This window comes from Panthera tigris, chromosome A1 (assembly GCF_018350195.1).
Source record: "Panthera tigris isolate Pti1 chromosome A1, P.tigris_Pti1_mat1.1, whole genome shotgun sequence".
NCBI classification, from domain to species: Eukaryota; Metazoa; Chordata; class Mammalia; order Carnivora; family Felidae; genus Panthera; species Panthera tigris.
The window spans coordinates 209278337-209295049 of NC_056660.1; the positions used below are offsets into that span (position 1 = coordinate 209278337).

The 16713-nt window shown below is 39.9% G+C and overlaps 2 protein-coding genes across 6 annotated transcripts in view; both read left to right on the forward strand.

The window, feature by feature from the left end:
* The window catches only part of RANBP3L (RAN binding protein 3 like), a 43627-nt gene extending 35720 nt beyond the window's left edge, over positions 1-7907 (forward strand). For all 3 annotated transcript variants that reach the window (XM_015543520.2, XM_042960485.1, XM_015543521.2), the window contains 3 exons: positions 1231-1373; positions 4604-4793; positions 7106-7907. In XM_015543520.2, the coding sequence (XP_015399006.1) occupies positions 1231-1373; positions 4604-4793; positions 7106-7149 (377 nt within the window). In that variant the 3' untranslated portion in view covers positions 7150-7907. The remainder of the gene's footprint in view (positions 1-1230; positions 1374-4603; positions 4794-7105) is intronic.
* Positions 7908-14798: 6891 nt separating this feature from the next.
* NADK2 (NAD kinase 2, mitochondrial) overlaps positions 14799-16713 on the forward strand; it is a 48955-nt gene continuing 47040 nt past the window's right edge. Inside the window, exon 1 of one of the 3 annotated variants that reach the window (XM_042996426.1) lies at positions 14799-15327. In XM_042996426.1, coding sequence (XP_042852360.1) covers positions 15028-15327 — 300 coding nt within the window. In that variant the 5' untranslated portion in view covers positions 14799-15027. Of the gene's footprint in view, positions 15328-15878; positions 15900-16713 lie in introns of those variants that run through there. The other 2 variants (XM_042996433.1, XM_042996456.1) reach the window with 2 other exon arrangements.

Below are 16713 nucleotides of genomic sequence, written 5' to 3' on the forward strand. Positions count from 1 at the left end.
TTGGGCAAGTTACTTAATCTCCCCACAGCCTAGTTACATCAGCTTAAAATGGGGATAGTAATACTCCATGACTTATTGAGCAATTGTGAGAATTCAGTGAGATAATGCACCTATGACACAGCCCAGCACACCCCTAAATAGTAATCTAGGTAATATTGAAAGCAATATGATGATATTTTTGAAGGGAAAATGGTTTTTCCTAAAGAGGATATTTGCCCTATAGTTTATTCTTGGCATTCTAAGCATGTTGTGTGGGGCGAGATGAAGTCAGTTTCCAAGGAAATTAAGATGTGTGGTTATTGAATCCTGTGCGTGTTTACTGACATCCATAGTGATGGTAGGAATCTGGAGTCAGTCAAACTGAGAGGCTCTCAAAGTTTTTGGCATCTGAAAAGACACACTGGGCATTGTTCAGAGGCCCAAACAGAAAGTGAGCATAGGCAGAGATCTGGGCGGGGTGTGTAGGTTTACTGGCCAACATTGGGCAATCAGAGCTGTGGAAGGAACCACTGGAAGAAGTGGGATCCATGTATATGGATTTTTATTGAGTTTCAGATATCAAGCTCAAGAAACCAGTAAGGAATAGAATTCACACTGAGAGAATAGGAACCGTGTTTTCAGTTCTATAACTGGCAAACAGGTTTCTAAATAACCCAACGAAGTATTATTCCCAAGGCAGGTGCTAGTTATTTTCTACTCTTGTTCAATGCCACTCTGGCCACTGCCTGCCAAAAGTTACAATGCATGGTATTTACACTGTTGTGTAACCTGATTTTACTTTTTACATAGTATATACCATGACCACCTTTCTACACCAGTAATGATCTTTCTTTAATATTCTTAATGGGTTTGTAATATTATCTTGAATAGCCATGTCATCATTTATTTAGCTAATTCCATTTTTTGAATGCTTAAGGTTTTGCTTCTGTTTTCTCCATTTTGGATAAATATTCTTCAGACCACTAAGTCCTCAAAAGAATTCTAAAATTGTAATCATTGTTTATTATAGTAAAAAAATAATTCCAGCTTTTAAGCTAAAAATGGTCTTCCAACCTAGTAAAGCCAATTTGAAAACGAACTTATAATCAAGCCAAATTACAATTTAATAGTGAAAGTACAGTCTGAAAAACAACTAGAGGATTTACTTTACTTTCAAAAATGGCAAGTTCCCCGGGGAAGGTTAAGGAATCAACTGTTCTGTAGTCTTATATATTCACCTTCCTATTTTAGTTATGCGCAATCAAGGCAGCCTGAGGCTGATTCTCAATAGCAAACTCTGGGCTCAAATGGAGATTCAAAGAGCGAACCACAAAAATTTACGAATAACAGCTACTGATTTAGAAGACTATAACATCAAAGTGTTTTTAATTCAGGTAAGTAACAAATTTCAGTGATAGAGGATTATCCTACTATATTTATAGATCTCTGCAATTGCTAATTTTTTTCACTATATTGTAATAACTTGCACCATTGGCCAAAAAAAAAAACAAAAAACAAAAAACAACCAGCCATTTATTTTGGTTGTTTACAGTTTAACATGAGACCTAAATTTTAAATGAAATTTACAGATTAACACCAAAATCTGTAGTAACCAATTGGCATGTGTCCCAAGACATTTGTATTGATATATGCTTCAAACCTTCACATTTTTTTTTCCATTGAAATTATGTCAACAATCTTACAAAGTTACCAAAGGGACCGTTGTCAACATTGGCTCCTAGGAGTCCAGTGGAATACATAGCCCAGTGCTTACACTGAATGCTGAAACTGAGAAGGCTTTGAGATCACTGGAAAGGACCCCCTGAGAAATGGAAAAACACAGGGCTAGTAAGTTAAAGCAACCAGTCCAACAGCAAATTCCAATTCTGGACATGTGTCAGTCGCCAAGGTAACAGGATGGGAGCACAGCTTTAGCTCTTCCTGGCAGCAGGAATGCTTGACCTCAAATACAAAATCCAGGCACAAGAGAGAGAGAGCTGGCAGGGATCAGGCTAGAAAAAAAGACTAGGTTTCCCACATGAGCTGAGACCCAGAAGACTGGAGAAGACTGGGTACTTACGTGACTCAGGCGGAAAGTAACAATGCAAGTAAATAAACTTCCATACAGTAATGGAAAAAAAGTTGGCCAGTGCCCAGTGATGAAAAACCAAAAGTTTTATTAACTACCAATAAGTGCACTGTTAGGTATAAGTGATACTGAGTATTAAGATGTTAGAGTGAGATAATGCCCAAACCCTGTTTACCATTTAGGGAGACAGACAATACCTGATATCCCGCCAGGCTGGATCTCCTGGTTTTGAGTGAGTAAAGCAGCCTGCTGCCACTGTCACTGAGATTGAGACTATTAATTATGATGAGATTCTGCTGCTCAATGTCTGACCCGCACTGACCCTGTAAATTGTAGGATATTTGCTGAATAAACCAAATTTAGTTTGCTAAATGCAAATAAAAATCACCCCAAATTCCATTCCCAGAGATGGTCACTATTAACATTTTTGTCATTTCAGCATACGTGTGTGTGTACATATGTATATAATGTGCCAACTGTATGATCTTCAGGCAGGTTATATAGATTCCTTAACTTGATTTTACTCATCTGCCCAATAAAGATTATAATGATACACTTTATAAAATGGTTGGGTAGATTCGATAGCTAATACTTGATTATGAAGTACACATGCGTAACCTTTTCACTCATCAATGAAAATGAGTGTTTTCATGTCATTAAATAGTCATTAAAGGTGAAAAGAATTCTATTCTGCACCATAATTTATTCCATTAATCTTGCTTTGTTAAATACTTACGCAATTTGCTGTCTTTCACTATTATAAATTCTACAAGAAAGATGTGAGGAATTCTCTTTGTACACGTGTTAATTTTCTTGGGAAAAGGCTTGACTTGTCTTGACAAATTTCTCTTCAGAAAGACTGAACCAGTTTTCATTCTCACCAGCAGTTTCTTATGGGACTTCCTGGGAATTATACTTTTTTTAAGCATTGAGAATTTGTTATCCGAAAAATATGTCACTGTGATTTTATTTTTTAACTTCTTGTTCTGAATTTCTTGAGTGAATATATCTAAATGAATTTAGCCAAAGGCAATATATTGACTAATGAAAGGCATATTTAAATTTTAATATTAGAAAGTGAAGGTGGTAGAGTAGCATTTATATTTCAAATACTTTCAATATTTATTAACGTACTAAAGAAAAATGACACCTTTGCACATAATGTAAAAAATTAAATCAGTCAAGAGTCAACATTTATTTACTCAACACCCCTATAGATTATTTAGCACAATATGAGAAACAAAAATACTTTATTTAATTTATAGTTATTTTTTGCCCCAAAGTAATTAAGGGAACTTAAGAACATGCAAATGAAAAAAATATAATTGAAGACCCTTCTCCCAAACAGTTGGCATGTAGTTTGTTCTTGCTTTGAAAAGTTTGATAGCTTTCTGGAGGGTTAGCAAAGAGAATAATTTACCTACCTTCTCTTTGATATTGTGAAAAGATACAAAAATGTAAACCACTGCCATGTTGCCTTAAAAGAGCACTGACTCTGATGACAAAGGTCTGGGATTCGAGCCCAGCAGATTTGCTGACTAGCTATGTAAATGCAGGCAAATCATTGTACCTTTCTGAGCCATATCTCCTCATCTGTAAAGGGACGTGGGAAGTAAGTATAAATTGAATACTTGTGCTAAATGCTTTTGCTAATATAAATGGAATAAATGACTAACTCATAGTTTTGTTGTAAGTGTTGAATAAAAAAAGAACGTAGTAACCGTAAATGGTATACAAATGTGATTGTTACCACCATTTTTTATATTAACAGCAACTATTAAAAATAGCATAGAGGGGCGCCTGGGTGGCGCAGTCGGTTAAGCGTCCGACTTCAGCCAGGTCACGATCTCGCGGTCCGTGAGTTCGAGCCCCGCGTCAGGCTCTGGGCTGATGGCTCGGAGCCTGGAGCCTGTTTCCGATTCTGTGTCTCCCTCTCTCTGTGACCTTCCCCCGTTCATGCTCTGTCTCTCTCTGTCTCAAAAATAAATAAAAAAACGTTAAAAAAAAAATAGCATAGAAAAGTACTGAAAGCAAAGACTTATGATGTGTTTATGATACAATATCATAAGGACGGCTCTGTGGCACAGTGGACAGCGCATTGACTTCTATGATGCAATACTAGACTGCTTTAATGAGCTCTGCTTTTCCACAGAGCTGTGAGGCTTGTTGGGATGTCTAAATAAAGTGATGTAAAGGAAGCGGAGGTCTGTTATTCACCGAACCCTATAATTTTCTATGGTGTAAAATAGCGGAGGAGGGATAGTCTTGAATTCAAGTAGAAATTTTACATCAAAAAATTTCATTTCTCAGTTTAAAACACACAAATAGGGACCTGTTATAAAATTATTCACTTTTGGATTTAATTTGTTTGGTTCAGGATGTATGGCTTTTTACCCTTTAACTTCTAGGGTTATTTATATCCTAGATTTCTGCCATATAATTCCTTCCTTACTAAGAGTGAAAGATTAAAAATCTCTAAAACGTGGCTATTATTCAGTTATTTATATTCTTAACAACTTAATTTTCCTCATGCAGGCCAGTGCCAAAGATACAGGGTATCTGTACGCGGCAATACATCATCGGCTCGTTGCACTTCGAAGCTTTGGTAAACAGGAAGATGTAAACCAAGCGGAAAGCCAGTCAGATGCAATCCTCCAACAATTAAACTGTGAAAGCTGTGATGAGGATGAGGATGATTTCATCAAAGCAACTAAGAATAGATCAGGTAAATAATTTTTCTTTTGTTAGGTCGGAGGTATAAGAAAGAAATCTTCTACACAATCCTAATATATGAAATTGTTTTGTTGTTGTTGTTGTTGTTTTTAATGGAACTGGTATGTTTAAAGTGGATGAGGGAGCGTCTGGGTGGCTCAGTCAATTGGGCATCCGGCTCTCAATTTTGTCTCAGGTCATGATCCCAGGGTCATGGGATGGAGCCCCGTGTCCGGTTCTGCACTGAGCGTGGAGCTTGCTTGGGATTCTCTCTCTCTCTCTCTCTCTCTCTCTCTCTCTCTCTCTCTCTCTCTCTCCCCCCCCCCCCGCTCTCTCTGTAAAATAATAAAATAAATAAAAATTTTTTATAAAAAAAAATAAAGCGGATGGGAATTAGAGTCCTAGCTCTTTGGATCAGAGGAGTGGATTTGAAAGTGACTGCCTTCTATGTGTGGCCTCCATCAGGATTTTACCAAAAGTCATCCTCATTTTGATGCCTGTGTGTCACTTGTGCATAAATTTAATAAAAATACCACAAAGTATTACATTCATACACTGAAACTACCTATTTATTCATATTTCTCTTCACCTGTTCTCATTTTCCTATTATTGGCTATAGTAGAAGAACTTTATAAATACATCATAAATGTAATAAACATATTACAGTGGATCCACCAGGCAGAGCTGGCTTGAAACACTGAAACTCCTATTTATCTCCTTTTTTTGGAATTTGCTTTATTCTCAAGGACCTTTTTTGCATAGGCCAAAAAGTACTATTTTTTTGTCAGGATTCATGAATTGAGCAAGGTTAAAATAGAACCAGTAGTTATCAGATTTTTAGGTTTCAGTGCTTGCCCTGGTGAGTAGATTTAAAACAAAAACTTATGATTATTTTTGGAGAAAAAGATTGTCTAGGAAATAATAAGTCCTGCTTTGTTATATAAATGGAGCCAAGTATTTTCAGTAATAGTTTCATTTAGGCCTGAATTCTGTTCTACAGAGAACTGAGCGACATACCTACAAAGATAGTGTGTTAGCAAGCATTTTTCCAACTTATATTTATTTTAAATCTTAAAGGTAACTTAATCACACATAATTTAAGAATCTATCAAAGCACATGTGTAAAACTTGAGGAAATATCTTCCTTTGCCTAATACTAAAAAATGTAATCAAAATGTACAAAATATGCAGACCAGGGGGCACCTGGGCGGCTCAGTTGGTTAAGCATGCAACTTTGGCTCAGGTCATGATCTCAAGGTTTGTGAGTTCAGGTCCTGCGTTGGACTCTGTGCTGCCAGCTCAGAACCTGGAGCCTGCTTCGGAATCTGTCTCCCTCTCTCTCTGCCCCTCCCCTACTCATGCTCTGTCTCTCTCAATAAGAAACATTAAAATTTTTTTTAAATATATGCAGATCAGGATTATAGATTGCTTGACTCAGTGAGCCAAAGAACTAAATGAATATGATTTTTCTTGTCACTATTAAATAAATAGTTTCTTATTCTTCAAAATGTGTGAAATGTATAAATAAAATCATCTTTTATAATGTTTGTATTGTCAATAATAAAATAGGGTCTATTGGAAAATGAATTGGTATCTATTAGAAATGTTAACATGAAATAAGGATTAAATGGCAAAATTCTCTCATCAATAAAAGTCACATTTATGAAGTCTATATTTTATTATATTCCATTTTAGGAAAGAGTAATATACAACTACCTTCATACAAAATGAGAAACAATGGAAATAATGGAAAATAAATGTCAACCATATGAACCCCTCTTCCTCTGCCATTTTTCCCTTTTCACTTAGTACTTTCTCCAGGAGGCGATGCATACAAATGCTGAACTGTTATGAAAGCAATAAAAAGTCCAATTTTTTAAACTTTGTTTCCCATGAATTAAGGAAGGGTTTAGTTATCTGAAATATCATGTTTAAAATTAGCAAATTTCAGGGCGCCTGGGTGGCTCAGCCAGTTAAGTGTCTGACTTTGGCTCAGGTCATGATCTCATGGCTTGTGAGTTCGAGCCCCGGATCAGGCTCTGTGCTGACGGCTCAGAGCCTGGAGCCTGTTTCAGATTCTGTGTCTCCCTCTCTCTCTGACCCTCCCCTGTTCATGCTCTGTCTCTCTCTGTCTCAAAAATAAACGTTAAAAAAAAATTAAAATTTAAAATTAGCAAATTTCCAAATGTTACATATAAAATGTAAATTCTACATTTTGCATTTCATCACCTGTAAGCAAATTCATGCATATTCATGTTCAGTTGTGTTCAATATTAAATCTAATCTGAATGTAACATTTTCTAACATTTTAAATTTATATCACAGATCCTTCGAGGTGGACCCACAGACAGTCGGTTGCCTGTTCATGAGCATTATCTACTATAAATGTGACAATATCTACAAGAAGATTGATCACCTTACTGAAAATCCTAAATCATCTTAAGTAAATGAGAAGATCCTATTCATCCCTTGAAGAGTTTTTATAGCAAAGTTCATAAAACATAATTTGTTGCAATTAAAATTTTTCTCTTATGTAGTCAAATAATTATAAGGTTTTACATTTTGATTATTGTGGAGAAAATGAAAGAATTTAAGAAATGCATGGACTTAGGAAGTTCAAAATTTATCATTTTTGAAGAGGTAATTTAGAATAGGGTTTGATAACTAATTTGGACTATTCATCACATTGGTAGATATCATAGTTAAAATAAATTTCTGGATTTGATAAATATCTAACTAAGATATTTATTTTTTCAGTCATATACTGTCTGGTCATAAAACAAACATTTTAAAGATTTCCAGTCATTTCTTCAAAAACACTGTAACTGCATGCTAACATTTGATTAAGTCGTGTTTATTTTCTGGGAAATGAGTATTTTCATTTAACCTTTGGATTTACTAATACTATAAGATTATATATTCATGGTATGAATTTCTTTAAATTTAGTATTGTTCTTGGACCTGTATCCATTGTACCTTGTATATGGTTGATTCCAGGTCAGCATCCAATAGTTGTTGAAGGGATGAACAAAATACATTACCTATGTAACAAAACAGTAAGTATACAAAAGTAAAATACGTTAACTCATTCTTTGCTTTATGTAATTAAATTGTCATTAACATTTTATGGGTGTAGCTGTATAGAGCCTGTTTTTTTATACATACATATAGCCAAATAAATCTTTTCTTTTTAAAAAAATGTTTATTTATTGGGGCACCTCAGTGGCTCAGTGGGTTAAACATCTGACTCTTGATCCCGGCTCGTGATCTCATAGTTTATGAGTTCAAGCTCCACGTCAACCTCTCTGCTGTCAGTGCAGAGCCTACTTCAGAATCTTTGCCCCCTCTCTCACTCCCCTCCCCCCTCAAAAACAAATAAACAAGTGTTTATCTAATAATAAAATTTGTTTTAATTAATTAATTGAGAGGGAGAGAGTGCATGAATGGAGAAGGGGCACAGAGAGGGAAAGAGAGAATCCCAAGCAGGCTCTGCACTCTCAGCACAGAGCCCGACGCAGGGCTCAAACTCATGAACTGGGAGCTCCTGACCTGAGCCAAAATCAAGAGTCTGATGCTCAACTGACTGAGCCACCCAGGCGCCCCCAAATGGTACCATAATAATGGTAGACTGTAATAATTTTAACAATCGTGCAACAGAGTTTTGATGCTCCTCTTTTGAGATTTGTCTCAGAGATACTTCATGAGTTACACACAAAAAAGTAGTCTCAGTGCTTGTAGCCATACTTCATTTTTTAATCAAGTTTGATCACCCCATGACTTCAAAATGACTTTTGATCATCACTCTTAAATAGTCCCTTGTTAGAGGCATCTTACTCTTCTCGGTCTGCCATAACAAAACACCGCAGACTATGCAGCTTAAACAACAGACATTTCTTTCTCATAGTTCTAGAGTCTGAGAAGTCGAAGATCAAAGGGCCAAGAAAATAGGTTTCATTCTGAGGCCTCTGCTCTTGGTTGTAGGCTACTCACAGGATCTCTTTGTGGGACACAGGCAGAGAGACAGTAAGCTCTCTAGGGTCTCTTCCTATACACCAATACCATTACATCAGGGCCCTTCCCTCATAAACTTGTCTAACTGTAATTATCCCCCAAGGCCCCATCTCCAAATTCCATCACATTGGGTGTTAGGGCTTCAACATAGACATTTAGGGGGAGAACATAAACATTCAGTCCATAACTAGGGAATAAGATTTACAGTTCCAAAATGATTTCTGAAAAGTTTTTGAACAGTGACGACATCTCTCTGGAATAATGGGTCTAACTTCACTAAACGCTACTTTGAAGAACAATATTCATTTGGATGTAGACATGTGAATACACAATTTTTCAAAGTTACGTTATTTTGTTACAATACCTTTTACAGTAATAAAAGCAATTATATATAGATACATATAGATACACTAAAACCTGAACTAATGCCTGAAAATTTTAGTTTGGCATGTGAAAGTTGAGTTAACTCTTTCAACCATAATTTGGTTAGAATATAAATTGTTCACAGTTTTGTTCCTTCCCTATAACTGAGTATAACTTAGTGAAAAAGTGAGCTACTAAGAGAAGCCAATTCATTTTTCTAGTGACTGAGGAAGAAATACAGCATCCTTTACTTCTTTTTTTTTTTTTTAATTTTTTTTTTAACATTTATTTATTTTTGAGACAGAGAGAGAGCATGAACAGGGGAGGGTCAGAGGAAGAGGGAGACATAGAATCTGAAACAGGCTACAGGCTCTGAGCTGTCAGCACAGAGCCCGACGTGGGGCTCGAACACACAGATCGCGAGATCATGACCTGAGCTGAAGTCGGATGCTTAACCGACTGAGCCACCCAGGCGCCCCCATCCTTTACTTCTAAATTAAGCAATGATTCAGGAAATGGAAAAGAAAAAGTTAATGTGAGAGAATGATAGAGGAAAGGTAGAGAGAAGGTTAAAAAAAATAAAAGAATAGCTCTAGCATGAAAGAATAAAAAGAAAGGAAAAACAAATTTTAAAGTTGGTTGCGTTTTTTTCAATCCCAAAAAGTGCCTCTGATGCAGAACATAGTCAGTGAAAATTTTCTTTAGAAGCTAACATAAACAGGAAGACATTTGGAGAAGAAATTAAAGAACTGGTTCTCTTTTCCTATAAGATCTTAGCCAATAGGGGAACATTGTGATTGCACTAAATTGTTAAAGTGAAGCAGGGAACAGAGATCTTTATCCTCCTAACATGTTCATTCTTGCCCTCACTTTAAGGTGGAGATAGAGCAATGTTTTCTCAATGCCTCAAACATTTTAATATAATTTGAATTCATTCTTTCCTTCTGTGATTTTCCTTGAACTTCTCTGCAAATACCAAGCAAAAAAAAATCAGATTACTTCAATTACTTGTCTATATATTAATGCCAGTGCAACAGAATCAAAAATAGTATTAGAATATCAGGAAGGCAGAGAAAGAGTGAAAATTTCTGGATTACGACATGGTTACTCACAGCAGAAACATGTTATTTAGCTTGTGACTTTCAAATCATTTTCTGTCCACTGTACTATTCCTTCTTACAATCTTTATGCAAATATTTAGTAATATTTTGGATAATAGTAGAAACATCTTATAGTTTCTGTTTGTCCTATTTCTTCATCTAACCTCCTTTTTTGGCTTTTCTGCATACTTTGACCTCTCTTTAACATGAAGAGATCATCATACAATGATAATCATTTTCATAAGTTATTAGGTGATCTCAAAGCACACATCTTCTTAGATTTTAATAGAAGCTGCTTTTATTAAAATTTTATTAAATATTTCCCAAATATATTAGATATATATTTAACATTATATTTAATTATATATCATATATATGTATATATATATATGATATATAATAAACTTAACAGTCTTCTCTTTCAACAGGACTTTAGACTTTACCAAGTTATTCAGCTTAATTTATGGCCCGTCAAAATGTTCTCTCTTTAAACTATTATTTTACATCCATTACTGCCAAAGCCAGGAACCCTTTGACCCCAGAGACTAATGACCTATGCAAGTCTTAGAGTATGTGGATGCCATTAAAGAAAAGGGGCGGGGGTGTATATCTTTCATAGAGTCAGAATGTACATGAAGTGAGTTGGAGGGGGATCTAGGGATTGGGAAGGATGCATCTTAAGGTTTGTAAATCCTCAAATTGTGAGTATCACAATGATATAGAACTTTTCCCATAAAATGTTGAAAACAAGTAAACTTCTTGAGATGTGTTTACCAGGTGGTTGGGTAAGCTTACTCTAGAAAAGTACACCAGCACTGCCAGACCTGGGGTTTGAGTTTGAAACTCAGTAACATTACAGATTATTTTAGTAGTTTGAGAGTACTGAAACTCATATTAAATTCATGAATGCAAGCACTTTTGTTTGTTTTGCAATGAATAGATCATACCCACAGTACTGCATGATTTTTGACATCAGACTTGGAGTGGACAAACTGGAATACATGAACACATTTAAAGTTTCTAAGATGATATTTAGAAACTGTGGCATTGGAGAAGTTATTGAAATAACTGGGAATGTTTAGCCTAATAAAGCCTTGATGTAATAGCTTTCAAATAATTTAGAAGATTGGCAAAACTTCTTAATCTCTGCCAATCTAGTGGATGTGAAAGACTATTTCAGTGAAATTACCTTAATTTGTATTTTTCTAATTTCTAATAAGGTTGAGTATATTTCAGATATTTATTCTCTGCTTGTTTCTTCTAAGAAATTCCTGTTCATAAATAATATTTGCAAAGCTAAGCATATCATTTTCCCCTTTTAGTGGCTTCTTAGCATATACAGCATAAAAGCCAAGTTCCTAAGCATTGATATAACACCTTCCATGTCTTTCCCCCATATGCCTTTTTTTTTTAACTTGTTTTATTTTTTATTTTTTTAAATTTACATCCAAATTAGTTAGCATATAGTGCAACAATGATTTCAGGAGTAGATTCCTTAAAGCCCCTTACCCATTTAGCCCATCCCCCCTCCCACAACCCCTCCAGTAACCCTCTGTTCTCCATATTTATGAGTCTTTTCTCATAATGAGGTTTTGTCCACCTCATTATGAGGTTTTGTCCACCTCCCTGTTTTTATTATTTTTTCCCTTTCCCTTATGTTCATTTGTTTTGTCTCTTAAAGTCCTCATATGAGTGAAGTCATATGATTTTTGCCTTTCTCTGACTAATTTCACTTAGCATAATACCCTCCAGTTCCATCCACGTAGTTGCAAATGGCAAGATTTCATTCTTTTTGATTGCCGAGTAATACTCCATTGTGTATATATACCACATCTTCTTTTTTTTTTTTAATTATTATTTTTTTTTTAACGTTTATTTATTTTTGAGACAGAGAGAGACAGAGCATGAACGGGGGAGGGGCAGAGAGAGAGGGAGACACAGAATGGGAAGCAGGCTCCAGGCTCTGAGCCATCAGCCCAGAGCCCGACGCGGGGCTCGAACTCACAGACCGTGAGATCGTGACCTGAGCTGAAGTCGGATGTTCAACCGACTGAGCCACCCAGGTGCCCCTCACATCTTCTTTATCCATTCATTCATCGATGGACATTTGGGCTCTTTCCATACTTTGGCTATTGTTGATAGTGCTGCTATAAACACCCCCATCCACCTTTTATAGTAATCTGCCTCTCTAGCCTCACCTTTCATTGTTGCTTGCCTCCCTCTAAATTCTTTAGGAATTCAGAACTGCTATTTCATTCTCCATACTTTTGCTCATGCTGTTTCCTCTCTAGAAATCCTTACTATAACAGTGTTGGAATAGTGAGAAGAGAAAGGACCTTGAGGATGTTCAAGTTATAAATGAGTAACTCACAGGAGTGCCTGGGTGGCTCAGTCAGTTGAGCGTCTGACTTCGGCTCAGGTCATGATCTCACGGTTTGTGCATTCCAGCCCCACATCAGGCTCTGTGCTGACAGCTCAGAGCCTGGAGCCTGTTTCAGATTCTGTGTCTCCCTCTCTCTCTGCCCCTCCCCCAACTCACACTCTGTCTCTCTCAAAAATAAACATAAAAAGTTAAAAAAAAAGAAAAATAAAAAAATGAGTAACTCACATCCCATAGAAATTAAGAGATGTGCTTAAATTTCCACTACAAGTCACTATTAGCACCTGCTGTGAGGCAACGTTCCTGGCCAGTGACCTACTAAAAGACATCTGGGGCGCCTGGATGGCTCAGTTGACTAAGTGCCTGGCTCTGGATTTTGGCTCAGGTCATGATTTCACAGTTTGTGAGTTTGAGCCCATGTTGGGTTCTGCACTGACAGCGTGAAGCCTGCTTGAGACTCTCACTCTCCCTCTGCCCTTCCATATGCTTTCTCTCTCAAAAAAATAACATTAAAAAATACTGTGTGGTGGCTGGGTGGTTCAGTCAGTTAAACGTCCGACTTCAGCTCAGGTCATGACCTCACGGTTTGTGCATTCCAGCCCCACATCAGGCTCTGTGCTGACAGCTCAGAGCCTGGAGCCTGCTTCAGATTCTGTGTCTCCCTCTCTCTCTGCCCCTCCCCTCCCCCCACTCATGCTCTGTCTCCTTCTGTCTCTCAAAAATAAACATTTAAAAAATACTTTAAAAGTAGACATCTATCAGACTCAATTGTATATTTCCTAATAATATAGTACCCGGCACACATTAGGGATTCCATAAATATTCAGTGAACCCATGAATAAATGGTGGTGGTGGTGGCTAGCTGAAAAGGAAGAGCCCAGATTCAGAATCAATTTGGGCTTGATAGAGCCTTGGTGCCACTCTAGTTCAGTATCTTCATTTTACCGATGTGGAATCCGAGGCCCAGAAAGAGTTAGCAACCTTCCCAAAGTCCACAGACTAGTTATTGATAGTGCTAGGACTCTAAAGAAGCAAAGAGGGAGCCAAAGCAAGTGCATGTGAGGAGCATTAGGGTAACAGTAGGATGTGGACTGCCATTTGACTCTCCCCTTATCATGCGAGCATTTTCTTGCACGTCCATTACCACCAACTCAACCTAGGGCCACGTCTAACTATTCCAACAGTGCCAAGTCTCCTTCCTACCCCTGCCTCCCAATCCACTCAATAGTCCCAAGCCAGATCAACAGTCCTCAAACATTGTTTTCAGGACTCACATCTTTCCAGTTAAAAGCTTTCAAAAGGCCACGACTGCCTATAGAATAAAGTCCAAATTACTAACATTCTTAAGCTTTCTCTCTTGTCCTAGCTACCTTTTCAACGTTCTCTCCCCATCCAGAAATGCTTCACTTGGCCAGATTCCTCTACCCGCTATCCTCTAATTTCCTCAATGGCTACCTGTCTCCCTCCGGACTGATAGTTTTTTGGTTGTCAGCAGAGGCTGTAACTTGTGCAGTCCCACGGGCGCCATGCTTAGATGGGCCGGGCACCCGGCTTACCGCTCTCGGTCTTGAAATTCTTGATAATTTCTGAACAAGAAGCTCGCATCTTCATTTAGCACTAGGCCCCACAAATTATGCACATGGTCTTTGGTCAGTTTCCTTGACCCTCCCCCTCCCCCCACACCCCCCAGCCCAGTGTTGGTCATATTGGCCATCTGCCTAGACTTAGTTGAACGAAGGAATAAAGAATGCAGTTTTATGTGCCATGATTAAAGAGTGGTTTTATGTGGTCGCTTCAAGAGCAATAAAGAAGCCCAGGCAAGGAGGTGCTTACAGGCACCTGCTCTCCCGCCAGGCGCTCGAAACCCCACCCGCAGTCCCCCGCGCCGCTTCAGACCGGTTCCAGCTGGATTCCTAAAGCAGCTCTATCGCCAAATAGAATCCCAGCCCTTCTTCTGGCCACAGCCAACCCCCGCAGCTCCTCAGGCTCCGAAACCGCAGCGGACTCTGATTGGTTCACAGAGTTGGGGGCGGGCGTGTGGGTTTGGTGCCCACCCAGGGAAGGGGGTGGAGCTGGAGGTCGGCCCCCGGGTGTCGAAGCGGCCACTGCGCAGGCGTGGATGGAAACGGATACACAAACAAACAAAACCCACCACCCTGAGGCCTCTAGCTCTTCCCCGCCCACCTTTCCCTTGCTCGGGCTCTCCCTCCTCCCAGTCGCCGGGTTTTCCCCGCCCCCGTCAACGTCTGGGCACGTCCCCCTCGCGGCGCGGGCCACGCACTGTAGTGCTCTTAACCTCTGCCCGCCCGGCGCGGAGTTAGAGGCCGGGTCTGTGCGGGCCGCGCGCACTGTTGGTGGCGGGAGCCCGGGCCTGCAGCCCCGCCGGGCAGAGGATGACTTGCTACCGAGGCTTCCTGCTGGGCAGCTGTCGGCGTGTGGCAGGCGGCCGGGCGGCGGTGCTGAGGGGGCCGGGCGCGGGAGGCCCCGCCGCGCGGCCGCGGCTCTGCGGTGACGGCGGCGGCCGGCGACACCTGGGGCAGGGGCAGCTGCGCGAGCTGGCGGGCTGTGGCAGCCGCCCCGAAGGCGGCTTCCGCCCCTCGCGGGTGGTGGTGGTCGCCAAAACCACCCGGTATGAGTTCGAGCAGCAGCGGTACCGTTACGCGGAGCTTTCGGAGGAGGATCTGAAGCAGCTGGTGGGTCCCTGCGGCCCCCGCGGTTGTGTGTGTGCTCGACCCCGGCTTTGTGGTGTGGCGGAGACCTCTCGGGATGACCCTTCTACCCCGGCGCCCTAAATGCCCAGCCTTCCCCGCTCGCTGCCCTCCATCCTTCTGGCTTCGCTCGTAGACCCCCGCCCTCTGTGTATGCTGAGAGGGGGGGAGGGGGTCATTGAAACTGCAGAGACCCCCCCCCCCCCCAAGACGGGGAGGAAGACTTGGGAGGGGGCAGTGGCTCCCAGTGGGAAGGGTTTGGGGATTCATTTGCGCCCTCACTAGCCCCACTCCCTATTCTCCCTTTGGGGATTAGCAACAACAGCCCCGAGAAAGGTGGGCCAGTGGCTGAGGTCTGGACGCCCTGGAAACCGCTCCCCAAGCCTCCCCGAGAAAAAGGGACCCCCCCCCCCGGGCGCCGCTGCGGGAAGTGGGAGAGAGGACGAAGGTACCGCGGACACACCCCCTTTTACTCTGCAGGACTGCTAGGCCTGGGATACTCCAGAAAGCCGGTCTGGGCGAGCCTTTTCCGTGATGGAACGTGGTCGTCAGACAAGGTTCTAGCAGCTTGTTTTAAAAGCACACGTGTTTTGAGTTCAGAGGTTAGCAAGGGAGAAAATTTGACTTTGTGTTATTAAGTAGAAAGGGCAGGACAGAAGGCAGGTGAACCTGGCAATTATGAAATAAAGAGCCTACGTCTATAACATAGTATCTCCACAAGAGACTGTATTTGGTACAGATAGTAACATGTTTGCAGAAGTATATAAATCCAAACAAGAAAAAGCCCTGAATATCTTCTCTCTTCCCTCTCCTTTTGAAACTTCTGAACCCATGCTCCCTATCCACCAACTCTAGGAAAAGGGGAGTGAAGATGCTACCATGAACAATATGGAAATCTCTAATTGTTGATACTGTGGCCCCAAAGGCTTTGGAGTTATACATGCTTATAACCATAATCTTGTAGAATTCTGTGTAAGAGTGGACAGCTTGTTTTAAACTTCTGGTATGGTTTGTAATCTTCAGATTTTTTCGTAATATTTTGCAGAGGTATCAAAATGAAATTGTAAATCCTCACTGCTTAAATATGGAGTCTGTTTTCAGCATTAAACTTCTTGATTCTTCAATGAGTTAATTGAGCAGGGTCCCTATTTTCCTTTAATGGAGGTGCTAGGTGCAGGTGTGTTTCCTCTCATTTAGTGTTTGAAGATGTAGCGATTTATAGAAGACAATTGTATCATTTTAAAAAGTAAATCAGTTAATTTGAGTAGGAAGTTGGAGTAGTTATGTTTTGTCAGGGAGTGAAATTGGGGATGAGGCAGGGAATAATGTCAGAGGCAAGCACATTGTTTCTGTTCTGGGAAAGAGGTGTGT